Source organism: Leptonychotes weddellii, chromosome 15, assembly GCF_054177405.1.
Source record: "Leptonychotes weddellii isolate Sample4059 chromosome 15, ASM5417740v2, whole genome shotgun sequence".
Lineage (NCBI taxonomy): Eukaryota > Metazoa > Chordata > Mammalia > Carnivora > Phocidae > Leptonychotes > Leptonychotes weddellii.
Window position 1 is genome coordinate 17,687,860 of NC_138383.1, and position 14,463 is coordinate 17,702,322.

Below are 14,463 nucleotides of genomic sequence, written 5' to 3' on the forward strand. Positions count from 1 at the left end.
TGACCTGAGCCGAAGGCAGATGCTTAACAACTGAGCCACCCAGGCGCCCCTCACTGGTGATCTTGACCTGAGAGAGCCCTCTGTCCAGAGGAGGAGATCCAGTGTCCACACTAACTAAAGTTGGGGAAGTGATGGACAGAGAAAAAAGTTACTTTTTTCGAAGTCGTGAATGAGTTCCCTTGGAAATGGTGTATGCTAACTATAGAGGACAGTTATATGCACAGAAGTGAAGTTCTGGAAGTTCAATTACCGTCATTTCACAGAAGAAGCCACTCTTAACCCCCTCACCTCACTTTTGTAAAAGATCAGAAATACAAGAGGCGCATGGCCTTGGTTTAGGAGAGTCCTGTTTTCCTCTGCCCTTTGCATATGGGCAGCTAGAATTTGAGACCTTTCTGTCCCCTGCAGACAGAACAGCTAGGGCCTGTATGTTCCTTTGAATGGGATCTGTGCCAAATGGAAAGGATGCTGTAACTAGGTCTCACCAAAACCACCAGACTAAATTGTTATGAGGGATGGTGAGAGAGAAATTTCAGCCCCAAACCAACAGCCTTCAATGGCCACCTTGCTGCTCATAGGTATCAGAGGGAGTACAGTGAATTTAAGCGACAACAGCTGGAGCTGGACGATGAGCTGAAGAGTGTGGAAAACCAGATGCGTTATGCCCAGATGCAGCTGGACAAGCTGAAGAAAACTAATGTCTTCAATGCGACCTTCCACATCTGGTAATGCGGGCTGGAGGGTGAGGAGGGCCTGGGGAGCACGGCACACCTGCACCTTAGCTGCTGACCACTAGGCCGAGGTGGCCGCCTCCCACGAAATCAGACTGTACACGGTCGCCCCGTCCAGGCTGCTTTTGTTCCCTGTGATGGGATAGGCACCTCTGGGGGTTGGAATTCTAGAGCTTGGTGACATCCACTCCCCCAAGAAAAAGGAAAAGATCTGAGCCCTCCAGTCCCACGAAAACCTTGTCATCTGCCTGGGTGCTGCCCCTAGGATCACTGATGTATTTATTCGGCATTTTGTCCATTTAACTAGTATTGCTGAGCATCTCGTACATGGCAGGCAGCGTGTTAAGCACCAGAAGGGCAACAGCACACAACATGTGTTCTACCTTCTAGTTGCTTAGAATCGCGTGGAAGGGATGGGTATGTGATAGGCTGTTGTAATGCGACGTGGTAACTGTGAACCTCAGGGGGGCTCTGGGGCCACATAAAGGCACTTGGCTCAGTTTGGGAAGGCCACATGGAAAGTTTGCCCCAGGGGAGGTTGATGTTGAAGCTGAGACATGAAGTGGAAGTCTGCAGGGGGGGTTGTTCCTGGTAGAGGAACGTCATGTGCAAAGAAACAGAGGAACGTGGGAATGATGAGTCCAGAGACCTGAAAGGAGCTTATTGTGACTGGAGATTGAGTGTAAAGGGGAGAGTGACAGGATATGAAACTGGAGAGTGACCAGTTCCCCCGGGAGCTCGTAGGCCTCATGAAGGGATTTGGGCTTCATCCAAAGGGCAGTGGAAACCACTAAAGCATTTTAGGCAGAGAGCTGACATAATTAGCATTTGCGTTTGTGAATGATCCCTTCACCTGCGGAGTGGGAAGTGTTGGGGGGAGGAGGGCAGTGCCAGTGGTAAGACTTGTCCTAGGACTCTAAGCAGGAAAAGATAGAGCAGCAGCATTGCGCTTGGAAAGAAGTAGATTGAAGAGATTTAGGAAGTCCAATCAAGAGAGCTTGGTGGTTTTTGAGGGGAGGGAGCAGAGAGAAAGCATTCAAGAATGATGTCCCCGTTTCTACTTTGGCATCTGAGCACAAGGAGAGAGATGACAACTTGGGTTTGGACATGTATTTAAAGTGCCAAGTAGAGGGGCACCTGGCTGGCTCAGTCGGTAGAGCATGCGACTCTTGATCCTGGGGTCGTGAGTCCAAGCCCCACGTTGGGCATAGAGCTTACTTAAATAAGTAAATAAAGTGCCAAGTAGAGCTTAGGTATATGAATGTGGAGATGAGGAGAGAGATTTATGTGAGGGTTTAGGTGCGAGCAGGAAGTCTCAAGTTGCTGAGTGTTAAGGTCTCCCTGTATTTCCCCCCACCCTCCTGCCTTCCTCCAGGCACAGTGGACAGTTCGGCACAATCAATAACTTCCGACTGGGTCGCCTGCCCAGTGTTCCCGTGGAATGGAATGAGATCAATGCTGCCTGGGGTCAAACGGTGTTGCTGCTCCATGCCCTGGCCAATAAGATGGGTCTGAAATTTCAGAGGTAAGAAATGCCCCCCTTTCTTGGGGTGTGGCGTGTCCTTGATATAATCTGTTATCTCCAGCTTGGTACTCTGCAGTGGCAGGAGCCCTTGCTCCCAACACACTGAGAGTTTTCTGTCTGTGGAGACTCTTCTTCTGATTCTCCCCCTGACGACAGGACTCTTTCCACTCATCGAGCAGCCTTTGGACTGCACGACCCGAGCTGTGGTCCCCAGCCCAGCGTCTCTAGAACCTTGGTGGTTCCTCAAGCTGTTTTCAGCTTTTGTTTTTTTCAGCCTAAACAAAACCTACACGTACCAATGAAAGGCCCCCAGACGATTATGTAATAAATGTAGTTTGTTCGGTAAACAACATCTTTTAAACACAGAGTCTATGGGGAGATGAGAGAGAGGGGTGGGAATAATAAAAGTAGTCCTTGGGTAGGATGAAGCCTGAAAATCACTGGGTTATAACATTCCAGTAATCACTTTAGCAGGAGTCCTATATCCATCTCCACGTGCATCTCCATTTTAGGTACCGACTTGTTCCCTATGGAAACCATTCGTATCTGGAGTCTCTGACAGACAAATCTAAGGTATTCCGGGAAGCCCCATTTTCAGTGCAATGCAGAATCCTTGTACCTCCTGACGGAATGGTTTACTTTTTTTTTTTTTTAAGATTTTATTTATTTATTTGATAGAGAGAGACATAGCGAGAGCAGGAACACAAGCAGGGGGAGTGGGAGAGGGAGAAGCAGGCTTCCCGCAGAGCAGGGAGCCCGATGTGGGACTTGATCCCAGGACCCTGGGATCATGACCTGAGCCGAAGGCAGACGCTTAACGACTGAGCCACCCAGGCGCCCTGGTTTACTTTTGATAAAAGCATTTCTTAGTTTCTTTCTTTGAGGTGTCTCGTGATCCCATGTCTTGTTAAGTGCCTTGTCTAGGTCAGGATTAGCTCTTCGGGGCCTAGAGACACAAAGTAGGTTTTTACAATCCGTTGAAAAGGGCTAAGGGCAGACCAGAGGAGGAGGTGTATGCTAGGGTGGGAAAGGAATCACTGCGAGATTGTTTAATCCATTTCCAGTGATGCTGAAGCAGACTAGGTGCCTCATATGGGCCCGAGTTGGCTGTTCCCAGTGCAGTACAGACAGAACATGACTCGAGAGGTTGCTGGGCTTGGGAACAGTCTCTGGTAGCCTGTCTCGGTGCCATCCCCTTAGCTGGTTCTCTCTCTTCTTGGGCAGGAGCTGCCGTTATATTGCTCTGGGGGGTTGCGGTTTTTCTGGGACAACAAGTTTGACCATGCCATGGTGGCTTTCCTGGACTGTGTGCAGCAGTTCAAAGAAGAGGTAGAGAAGGGCGAGACCCGTTTTTGTCTTCCTTACAGGTCAGTACCCCCTAATGCTGAATGAACCTGGAGTAGGACCAAATTGAGCAGAATTGAAGGGACAGTAAGAATGGAAGCAAAACATAGTGTAAATGGTGGGAAAGCAGAAAATGCTGCAAAATCATATGACACTGATGGGCAGAGACAGATGCAACGCTCCGAGCAGGACCGAATGTGACCGCCTGGTCCCTGAGGAGAAAGAATATTCTCTTCGGTGCTTTGGGGGGGATTTTCTTAGCACAGAGCTCAAATCGGCTCTCTGATTTCAGGAAGCTTTTCCCCTTAAGCCCTTGGAAATAGACAGGAATGCTTCCTTTGGTCAAATTTTGTAGGAGCCCAGTGATAGAAGGAGACCTTAGTTCAAGAGGGTAAGGCCGAGCTGCTTCTGTCACCCCAAAATAAAGCATTTCTATTCTTCTGCCTCCCTTCTCTCCCCATGAGTTCAGGGATGCCTAGGAAAACAGTCAGGAGTACTGTAACCCCCACGTGCCCTCTGCCCCAGGCTTCTCATTTGTTTGGGTGTGTGTCCTGTCCCTGTACTCGGCAATGACAATGAGGCTCTTGTGACAGCCTTCTTGATGTTTGGCTTTCAAGCAAATCCAAAATACCCTACCATTCCTGGCCAAGAGTTCTTTAATAGGTAAAATGACGCGAATGGTCCCATGATCACGTCCCTGCCCGTTTGCCGGAACGGACTTAACTCGGGTCTCAGTTGCTAATGAGCTCTGCTGTGTTCACCTGCAGGATGGATGTGGAGAAGGGCAAGATTGAAGACACAGGAGGAAGTGGCGGCTCCTATTCGATCAAAACGCAGTTTAACTCTGAGGAACAGTGGACAAAAGCTCTCAAGTTCATGCTGACGAATCTTAAGTGGGGGCTTGCTTGGGTGTCCTCACAGTTTTATAACAAATGACTTTTTTTTTCCTTAGGGAAATGTTTGCCTTAAAGGCTTTAAATTTTGTTTTGTTTGCAAAGAGAAAAATGTTTTAAATTAAATTCGGGTACTATTAAACAGCACATGTTTACAATACCAAAAAAGAAAAAAAATCCACAAAAGCCACTTTATTTTAGGGTATCATGTGACAGATGGTTTCCAGAGCTACCAGCCTTTGTCATAGTTTTGACTCTTAACCCCATACCTTCCTTGCCCTCTCTCCTCTCAAAACAACTAATTTAAATTTGCTTTTGTTGTTGTTGTTGTTAACTGAGTTGAATTGAGATTGATGTGTTTTCACTGGGTTTTATCTCTCTCAACTTCCTGCACTTACAATATGAACTAGAAACTTTTTTTTTTTTAAGATTTTATTTAGTCATTTGACAGAGAGAGACACAGCGAGAGAGGGAACACAAGCAGGGGGAGTGGGAGAGGGAGAAGCAGGCTTCCCGCGGAGCAGGGAGCCCCATGCGGAACTCAATCCCAGGACCCCGGGATCATGACCTGAGCCGGACGCAGATGCTTAACTAAGCCACACAGGCGCCCCATGAACTAGAAACTTCTGTCTCCACTGAGACAACGAGGTGTGTGAGACGTACAGTTGGATAACGTGAGAAAGTGACACATAAGCTTTGGTCACCAGGTGGTGTGATTGGAAGCTTGAAATTTAACACTTGTCTTTTCTCAGTTCTCGTGCTGACTGCCTATTCTGCTCTCTGTTAGAAATATGAAATGGTGTTTGATATTGTCTGAGACATTATGGAAAGATTTAATTATTTGTAATAAAAGATTTACTGCAGTCTGATAACTGCCCAGAGGTGCGCTGTTGGGTTTTTTGTTGACTAAGATAGAGTACTTTATATTCTGGGAGTATTGAGTTCAAGTGCAAGTATGTGGAAATCCTGTCGAAACATGTTTAGAGATGGATTAGTGTTAGTTTTAAAAAAGACTCGTGGGAATAGTCAGCTGTAGAGGAAGCCCCGTTTGTGTACATCTCAAAGACAGAACAGAGATGTTAAGCTAACTTTAAGGGGAGATAAAGGCTGCCTCCTTGATGCTCAGTCAAGGTCACCCAAACAGTCCCAGTTTTCAGGCCCCTGGTTAATACTAATTTCCATGTCTGGTGTTCTCTCTCAATGAAATGAACAGTTAAGGAAAAGCTATAAATATCTTGTTAAACAAAAACGAACCAACTTCACTAATGTTCTGTCTCCTCCCAGCTCCTTGACATTTTCAGTCTGATGCGGCAAAAAGGACATGCTTGTCAACTTTAACTCTTTCTCTGACGCAGAAAAAGGAGCATGGAGTTGGAATACAAAACTTAGTTCAAAAGATACTCGGAACTTTTGTCCCAAGTCTGAGAGTAAACAAAAGGAGGGCTGAGCGCCATGACAGAAGACTGCTTCTACTCCGTGCCTTGAGTGCGCCTCATGTGTTGGAAGAGGCGGTGGCCCTCAGGGCTCTGGCCTCCAGGTGGGGGGGAACAGGCTGCTGTGGCCCCGGAGTGTTGGCTCCCACGCTGTGAGTCAGGATTGCATAAGAGAACTCAGCAATGCTTTCCAAGGCAATGCCAGTGATGCTCTGCAAATGCCCCACAACCTTCAGAGACAGACAGATTTAGTATTACTACATAATCTCAGCATGTTTTAGCGTACAGAGAGGCACGCTTGGGCTGTTCTCTCATGCCAGATGTAAATTTTTTTGTTTCTCTGCGTTTACAGAGAAGATTAAATCCAGATCCAGTGTTTGCCAATGGCCAGATGACATTAGGATCCCTTTACCCTGATAGTGTTAGCCTGGAAAGTTTCTGCTAGACAGTTCATTTCTAGAGATAAGGTCTGTGAAATATGATGAGGGCATTTGGGCCTAGACATTGTCTTCTACTGGGGAGGATATACTTACTGGACCTGAACATAACTGGGTTATCATCAGAAAGGGAAAGGAACAAGCTGAACGTGATCCTCCATTTCCAGTTCCACAAGGGGAAAAAACTGGAGAGCGCTTTTCAGACCTACCCTAGTGTTTCCTCCCCCAAATCCTGCTTATTCATCCTCATGCTGGGTCTCGACTTATTTTTTACAAGTTGTCTTCTCTTTTCCTTTAACCGATGGGAGAATGCTTTCTATTAAGTGAATTCTGATCATGCCAGTCCTGCTCAGTGGTCCGCACCTGGCTCCAACACTTGTGGTTTTGGATGAAAGCACTCGCTGCAATGATTCCTACTGCCAACAGCATGAAGTCTTCCTTCACTGAAACAAACTTTTCCCTGAGAGATTAAAACCATATTAATTTTGGAGCTTGAGTGGAACTTCATCTTCCAAATCCTAGGGCCATGGGACTTCAACTATGAGTTGTTTTTGTTGATCATCTTGGACTTTTTTAGATATGGAAGGAAATGGCTAATTGGCCCCCTCCCCTAACCCACCTGGGATCCTGACTGGTTTATCCGCCTTTGTTGTTCCATCTGTCTCCCTAACAAATGTAACTGCAACTGTGAGCCTTTTTACCAGTCTGACTTTACAGTAATCAAACACTTTTGTCCAAGTCGCCACCCTGTGACTGGCTTTTTTTCCTAAGCGGCTAAAAGGCAGTCTAGTAATCTCAAATCGAAGCAGAAGTAAAGGAGGAACTATGAAAAAGAAAGTATTTTAATTACCTGCAGTCATTTAAATTTAAAAGCAAAATCCTTTTGGGTTTTTGCTGATTGGGCTCAGTCATCTGCATCTAAGCAACATACTGGGAGTTCATTAAAACTGGGTAACCTGCGCAGGTTATCTGTGGACTGGATGCCTTATTGGGTAAATTCCAGTCCCGTGGTATGTTCTCGAGGTGTGCTCCTAACTTGCTGTTTCTGGAAGAGGCCTACCCTAAAGGAGTTGCCTTACCCTTGCAGCTGACTGGGTACGGAGTTTTCAATCGAAGCCCTCAGCAGGCTCCCGTATATGGGTTCGTGCAGGAGATAGACAAGGTCGAGCAGGGTCAGGCAGGTTGCGTGCAGCTGTGTGGCCGGGACCAAGCAGCCATTGTATCCTAGATGGGGTATGGGCATGGCAAAGAGTGGTAAGTGGGTCCTCTCTGAGCATAATCACCACTGACATGTGACAAAGCTCTTGAGCTAATGTGTTCTACTGTAGGAAACCTCTTTAGTTGGAGGTCAATTTCAAAGGATAAAGGGAGAGATAGAGAAATCTCCATCTGCCGTGTATATACAATTAGAGTATATTTGTTTGTTCCCCTCTTATCTCATGCCTCTCTAGAAAATCACCTCTTTGATCCTGCAATAAGAGAGTGCCTAGTGAGTCCAAATAGAAGCCAGGTGCTGAGACCTGAATTTCCTTCCCTGACAGGTACCAGACTCCGTCATCCCAGGCTTCCTGCTGTTTCTCATCGGCGGGTTCTGCCCACTGCTTCCAAGCCCCTGGGCACATTCTTATTGCCTTCTATGGAAGATTCCAACCCACATCCCCTGACACACTTAATACAGTACCTAAAACCTCCAGAAGCATCTCCACATATGCCAGGGGAGTGGGCAGATTGATTTGGAAGTTCAGGGACTTCAAAACATCAAGCTCTGACTCCAGCAGTTCTTCTTTAGTGTGCACATACCCTAGAGACTGGAGGAAATTCAGGACTGTAACGTTGCTGATAATCTGAGCAAAGAAAAACAAAACAGAGGGAGAGAGAGAAGGGTGTCAGACTAAAGGTCACACATCTTGGCATAGCATACAAAGCTTTTCACAATCCAGCCCATGCCTTCATCGCGTCTTCTCTCTTGGCAATTGTCCCTCACGCCCCACGCTTGTCATATAGGATTACTTGCAGTTCCAGAGCCTGTCCAGTTCTCCAAGCCCGTACACGTGCTGCTTCCTGTGTCTGGGCCCTCCCTCTCCTCTCTCCCTGCTTTCCTGAACTCCTCTCCCTCTTTCTTAGCATCCACCCATCTCCTACCCACGCCTACCTACCCCCTTCAATAAGTCATTTTCTCTAAATACACTTCCTTGACTTTCCAAGGCCACAGAGGTACACTACACTAATCGGAGCACCCTCCCACATTATTTGCCTGTGTGTCTTCTCCCACTGGATAATAGATTCCTTGAGTGCGCAGGCAATATTTTTACTTGTTGTACCCATGGCACCTAGTGCAGCCTCTGGCCATAGAAGACAGTGAATCTTTGTTGCGGGAATGTTATTTTATCATACAGGCAGTGGGTAGGGGCATGGAAACATTTTATCCTCTATAAATGTAACAGTTTGTCTTTAATACTGATACGCCTGTTGGCAATTCAGGCACCTTACGTAAACTGTCCTTGAGCCCAAGGGGAGGAAAGGTGACCTGTATAAATGATGGCATCTGTCCAGCAATTACACTTTGGGAACATAACTTCAGGCTATTTAAAAACTGCCTCTGTGTGACTGTGTGTGTGTGTGTGTGTGTGTGTGTAGGAGGTGTGCTTATTTAGGAAGCATAATTGCACTCTGGAATTTCCACAGTAGTAGTAACACCTAGCTTAGGAGGAGGTTTCTCACAGTTGCCTGTGGACGAGCTGGTTTCTGCTAACACTCAGGTGCCCAGGAGGGACCCCAGCTCCTTACTTTGTAGTGGAAGGAAAGTTTGCTTGCCAGTTGAACACATGACACAAGACGCAGGATAAACTTGTTGAAAAGCTGCTCTTTCAGAGCTTTCCAATTCTGAGCCTCCTTCTTCTCTCTCAGCTGGATCGTGGCTTGCCTGTTCATATTCTCTGCCTGCTTAACCATAAACCTATAAGGAAGGGAAGGGGAGAGTAAACAATCCACACTCATCAAACTAAAGGGAGTTTGTGCTGCAAACTATGGGGTATCTCCTCCTCTCCAATCTCAGTCCCTGGCTGAGAAATGGACATTTGCAAGTAATAGAGGGTGCCAAACCAGGTCTTGCACTAAAGGGCAACTGTACTTTTTTTTTTCTTTTTTAAGATTTTTAAGAGTACATTAGTCCTTCTGAGAGGTACCACTCACAAAGACCTATGCTCAGTGTTTTACCTTTCTAGGATTTCTACAGCCTGGTAGCTCACGGATTTCTCCAGACACCATTGTTCAGACAGGAGAAAAACAAACTCTGCCAAAACAAGAAAGAAGAGAGTAACTCACAAGGTGCAACCCAAACCACTCTGTGAACTCCTGGCATCGTGTAAAAGCCATGATGGGGCCAAGGGAAGAGGGTCAGGGGGTGAGAAAGGAGACTGAAACAACACAAGCTGAGCTGAGTTCCCTTTCCTGCCAACAGGCAGATCAGAGGCACGAAAAGGAGGCTGACTGAGCGCCAAAGACAAGGGCTTACCAAGCCCCCTCAGTGACCCTTGAGCCTTCCTGTGGGTCTCAGATGATAAAAGGCTTGGCCAGCTACACACAAACATACCAGCTGGTCGAGCTGGCCTCTACACCATGCTGGGAACCTCCAGCTTCAAGGGAGAATCTTGGATGGATAAAAACCGTAACCCGTATATTCTGTTTTCAGTGGAATGTTGACAGGAACGGAGAAGTCCCTCCTGGAGCTTCAATATTCTTTAAAACACTGTTTGTTTAGTAACCACCCTCTGGAGAACTCCCATCGCTTTACAAGCACGATTCACCTTACAGCGGACACCATCTCCCCACCACCGGTTTGTTGGGTAAATCCGTGGTGGCTGAGCCTCTCCCCAGGAGCACGTTTGTTACTGTGGAGTGGCTTGTTTTGAAGAAATAGCCCCTAAATCAGGGAACATAGCCCACTTTGGTGTGGGGGGGCACAGTCACTGGGGAAGTGGGAAGGGCAAGATACCTTGGCAAGATCTTAGGCCGCCTATGTTTCTCTTTGAAAGAACAGCCCCAGATAGAATTTTATTTAGTTTGCAATATCATTAGAGGGTGGAAACAAGGGTAACTGTTACTTCTCAACAAAGGAAGCTCCTGTAGAACTTGGGACTTTTAGCACTGATCAGTAAAGAATTACGCATAGTCAAATGACCATGTGTCTTCAGAGAAAATTTGACTTTCTTAGGCACGTAGAAGTCATGCTAGCACAAAGTTGAACAGTCTATTTGACACATGTTATACATATGTATAAAACCTTACTGTTACAGAAACTAAAGCCCTGCTAGCTGTGCCCAATGCAGAAGATAATTAGTTTAAGCAATTAAGCAAAATATCCTAGAACACATAATTATGTTATTAGTCCTTTCATTTGCTGGAGTTTAGACCTTATTTCTGTTTTGTTTGTGTGTGAGTATATAGTTTGGTTTTGGTTTGGTTTGGGTCTGAATTATCTGGGTGATTGTTTCTATTTTCTAGTTTAATTTGCCAAGAAAACTCAGCTAGGGTTAGGTGCAATGGATGATGATTATGCCTCCCCTCCCTACCGGCTCTCCCTCCTGCACTACAAACACCCATCTGTTAACTGAAAGACCCTCCCCTTCCATCCTCTTAAGCTAGGGCTCTTTTATCTCCTTAGTTTCCATCACTGTTAACTTTCTTGAAAGCCTGGCTTAAACCTGCTGCTTCCACTTCCTCATGAATTCCTGAATGTTCTGTAGTTTGCCTTCTACTTTTCCCAACTTGCTAAAACAATGATCTCAAAGGCCAGCAAATATGTCCAAATTATTAAATAGCATCACCCTTTTGCAACCTTTATTCCGTCGTTCATATCCCTGAGGCGTGTGAAACTGCCGACCATCATCCTTCTGGAAACTCTCTTGGCTTCCAAAGGTGTCTTGGTTCTATTCCTTCCTCCCCAACCATATTTTTAGTTCCCTTCATGACTCTTCTTCCTACTCCAATTGCCTGAACACAAAATGTCTCCCAGGGAACTGTCCTTGACTTGCTTCTCTTTTCTCCCTCTCAGACTCATTCTCTGTCAGTTTTATGAAGATACCTCCTAAACCTTTGTCTCTAGGTCTGACCTCTCTTCTGACTTATTTTTTAAACAGCTCACTAGAAACCCTCCTTTAGATGTTCTACAAGCACTTGAAACTCAGTAGATCCAAAAACCAAAGCTGTTCCTTTCCCAAACAACGGTCACATTTCCTCCTGTTCTCTTTTTTAAATGAATGTGTTTCTCTCAATGGCACCACTATACTGCCGTTTTCCTAGGCTCAACCCTTTGGCATGGTCATCTTTGCCTTCTTCACCTCTTAAATTCATCCATTGCAGAGCCCCAGATTTTACCTCTGAAATGTTTTTAATCCATCCTCCCTTGTCATTCCCTCTGCCCTATTGCCTAAATTACTGACACAGACTCCACTGGTCTACCTCCCTCCTACCTGTCTCTACTCCAAACCATTCTTTACATCACAGCCAACATATTTTCTAGGGCAAAGGCTAAAGTCACATCACTCCCATACTTGAAAACCTTCAATGCCTTCTTGTTTCCCTACTAAGCTACATATAAACTCCTCCCCTTGGCATTCCACACGGAATGCCTCCAAACTACTTTTCTGGTCCTAATTTCAACTATTCTTCCACATGCTCCGGACAACCTGGACTTAAACACTGTACTCACACTCACCCCAAACTTCTCTATTTCCATGGCTTTACTCCTGTTATCATACCCTTTTGGTAGAAACGCTGTCCCTCTCCTCCACCTTCACCAACCAAAATGTCATCCTTCCTCGAGGTCTACCTTAATTCTTCCTGCCCTCACCTCACCCTATCACTCCTTTCAATCCCCATAAAAGCTTCTTTTATCTGGTATGTCACTTATCTAACCGTCCTTGAACCTAGTCATTTCCAGACTTGTTCTAATAGCCTCCAAAGCAGGGACTGAATCTCCGTTCTGTCCCGCTCTCCCAAGTGGTGTGGAGAAGCACTCTGTACGGGTTGAAACCAAGGGTGGGGTGTTGGTGGCTCTCGTTCATCACTCCATTCCCTGTACCTGGCATCTAGTAGTTACTAACAACACTTATTTGAATGAATAAGGTCAACTGAATCTCCAGGTTGGTGCCTCAAAGTCTCCCATGAAACCGGTTCCCCAGCCCTGCGTCCACACCCACGATCCGGGTCTCCCTGAAGCTGCCCATCCGGCCGGCAGCCTCCTGCACGGCTTGCTCATTCTGCTGCGCCAGGTGGAGCAGAGCGTCTTCTATCGTCTCTGTGGCCACAGCCCCGAACTGAAAGTCACTGAGGGAGGCCAATCTTGACCTCACAGGTCTGTCCATTTTCAGAAGCCTTTGGGGACACCTGGACGGCTCACTGGATCCATAAACCGACCCCCTTAGCTTCACTCCAGAACCTTTTGCCTTCTGTGTGCTTGTCTTCACCTCAAGTGTGAGGAAACCCCAATTCCCACCGCGGCCTCGAGCCCTCCACAGCCTTTTCCCGCCCCAACGGCCGCGAACCCCCTCAGCCAATCAGAAAGCTCGGCCGCTTGCCCCCTCCCCCCCCCCCGGCTCTTCCCCTAAGGCCAAGAGCCGCCCTCGCTTCGAGAAAGAAAACGCGGACTACAACTCCCAGCGTCCCCTGCTCCGGCCCAGGACGGCTGTTCCCAGGAAGCCTCGCGCCCTGGGACTAAGAAGGGCGGAGCGGCAACATGGCAACCCCGGGTGCTGGTGACCCTCTCCATGCTAAGAATGGAAAGGCCCCTGTGGCTCAGCGCATCGATCCAACTCGGGAGAAGCTGACTCCCGAGCAGCTGCAATTCATGCGGCAGGTGCAGCTCGCCCAGTGGCAGAAGAGTCTGCCACAGCGGCGGACCCGGAACATCGTGACCGGCCTGGGCATTGGGGCCCTGGTGTTAGCTATTTGTATCCGTCCAGACTGTAGGCTCAGGAGATGGCCTAGCGGGGCAGGAGAAGGGGAGCAGAGGCGCGTAGTAGGGCAGTGTGGGGGTGCTAAAAAGAGCCCGAGCTGTGAAAGTCGTGGCCATTTCTGATGCCGAGCCAAGCGTTTAATGTATCTTAGTCATTTTAAAATGCTCTTTTGATATGACTTATTAATAATAACGGCATCGGGGTCGTGGCTCAGAAAAGCAGAGGGCAGAAGATCGAGCCACTAATTTGGGAGGGTGAGAGAGTAACAAGGGTGGTGGAGAAAGTCTGGGAAAAGGCAATATGCATACTCCGAGAGATTTCCTGAACCCACTTCCCCAGATGGCTACACCTTCTATTCCGTGTCCCAGGAGCGTTTCCTAGATGAGCTGGAGGATGAAGCCAAAGCTGCCCGAGCCCGGGCCCTGGCGAGGGCATCAGGCCCCTGAACCGGATGGGCACTGCACGTCTCCAACCTGCGGGAGCCCCTTCACATGGTGGATGATGCCCCATGACCCTGTCGGAATCGAAGCCTGCACACAGCATCGTTGGCCTCGACCTTGGACGATGATTGAGCCCAAGAATTTTTTGCATTTGTTCAGGTCAAGGGAATATTGCCCACTTTACACAAACTGTGTGCAGTCACTGAGCCCTTCTTGTATTTTGTTTCTTTGAGAGTTATATGACCTTGGCTTTTCTCAGGATTTCTGACTTTGTGGTTTACCCTCTTTACCTCCCAGGGGCTTAGCTGTTGTGGATGTGGCAGCTCGGTGTAGTGTTGGAGCCTAAAGTGGGAAAGATGGAGTTAGGTTGAGAATAATAAACTGAGTCACCTCTCTTGGAGCCAGATGAGTGTGTTCAGACTGAGGGATGGCATGACTATGCTGGAAAGCTCCATGGGCACTAGCTGCAGCAGTGGTATTGCCCCGGGGAGCTGTAAATGTTTAACTAGAATTACTTTTCCCGTGAGATTTTTCCACCTGATTTAAGGGAGAGATCAGGGTGGGTCACTGGGCTGTGAGACTGAACCACGTCTTCAGGGAGGGAAGGTCACTCTTCTGTCCTCTACCCTTAAAACCAATACCTCCAACTTTCCTGCCTTTTCCCATTCTGAGAGAGAGGGGTAGATGAAAGATGAGGGACAGCC

At 47.3% G+C, this 14,463-nt stretch overlaps 3 protein-coding genes across 3 annotated transcripts in view; 2 read left to right on the forward strand and 1 right to left on the reverse strand.

Moving 5' to 3' along the window:
* BECN1 (beclin 1) overlaps window positions 1–5,365 on the forward strand; it is an 8,036-nt gene extending 2,671 nt beyond the window's left edge. The window contains exons 3-7 of the mRNA XM_081805963.1: window positions 579–725; window positions 2,107–2,256; window positions 2,769–2,829; window positions 3,481–3,623; window positions 4,368–5,365. Of these exons, the coding sequence (XP_081662089.1) occupies window positions 579–725; window positions 2,107–2,256; window positions 2,769–2,829; window positions 3,481–3,623; window positions 4,368–4,536 (670 nt within the window). The 3' untranslated portion in view covers window positions 4,537–5,365. The remainder of the gene's footprint in view (window positions 1–578; window positions 726–2,106; window positions 2,257–2,768; window positions 2,830–3,480; window positions 3,624–4,367) is intronic.
* On the reverse strand, window positions 4,872–12,728 carry CNTD1 (cyclin N-terminal domain containing 1). Its single transcript, XM_006750517.3, has 7 exons — window positions 12,560–12,728; window positions 9,580–9,655; window positions 9,151–9,319; window positions 8,045–8,207; window positions 7,443–7,587; window positions 6,727–6,823; window positions 4,872–6,156 (listed from the first exon to the last, which is right to left on the reverse strand). Exons 1-7 carry the CDS (start codon window positions 12,726–12,728, stop codon window positions 5,986–5,988), a joined length of 990 nt encoding a protein of 329 aa, XP_006750580.1. The 3' UTR covers window positions 4,872–5,985.
* Window positions 12,729–13,061: 333 nt separating this feature from the next.
* Window positions 13,062–14,159, forward strand: COA3 (cytochrome c oxidase assembly factor 3). Its single transcript, XM_006750516.3, has 2 exons — window positions 13,062–13,313; window positions 13,659–14,159. Exons 1-2 carry the CDS (start codon window positions 13,100–13,102, stop codon window positions 13,763–13,765), a joined length of 321 nt encoding a protein of 106 aa, XP_006750579.1. The 5' UTR covers window positions 13,062–13,099; the 3' UTR covers window positions 13,766–14,159.
* The last annotated feature ends 304 nt before the right edge of the window (window positions 14,160–14,463 follow it).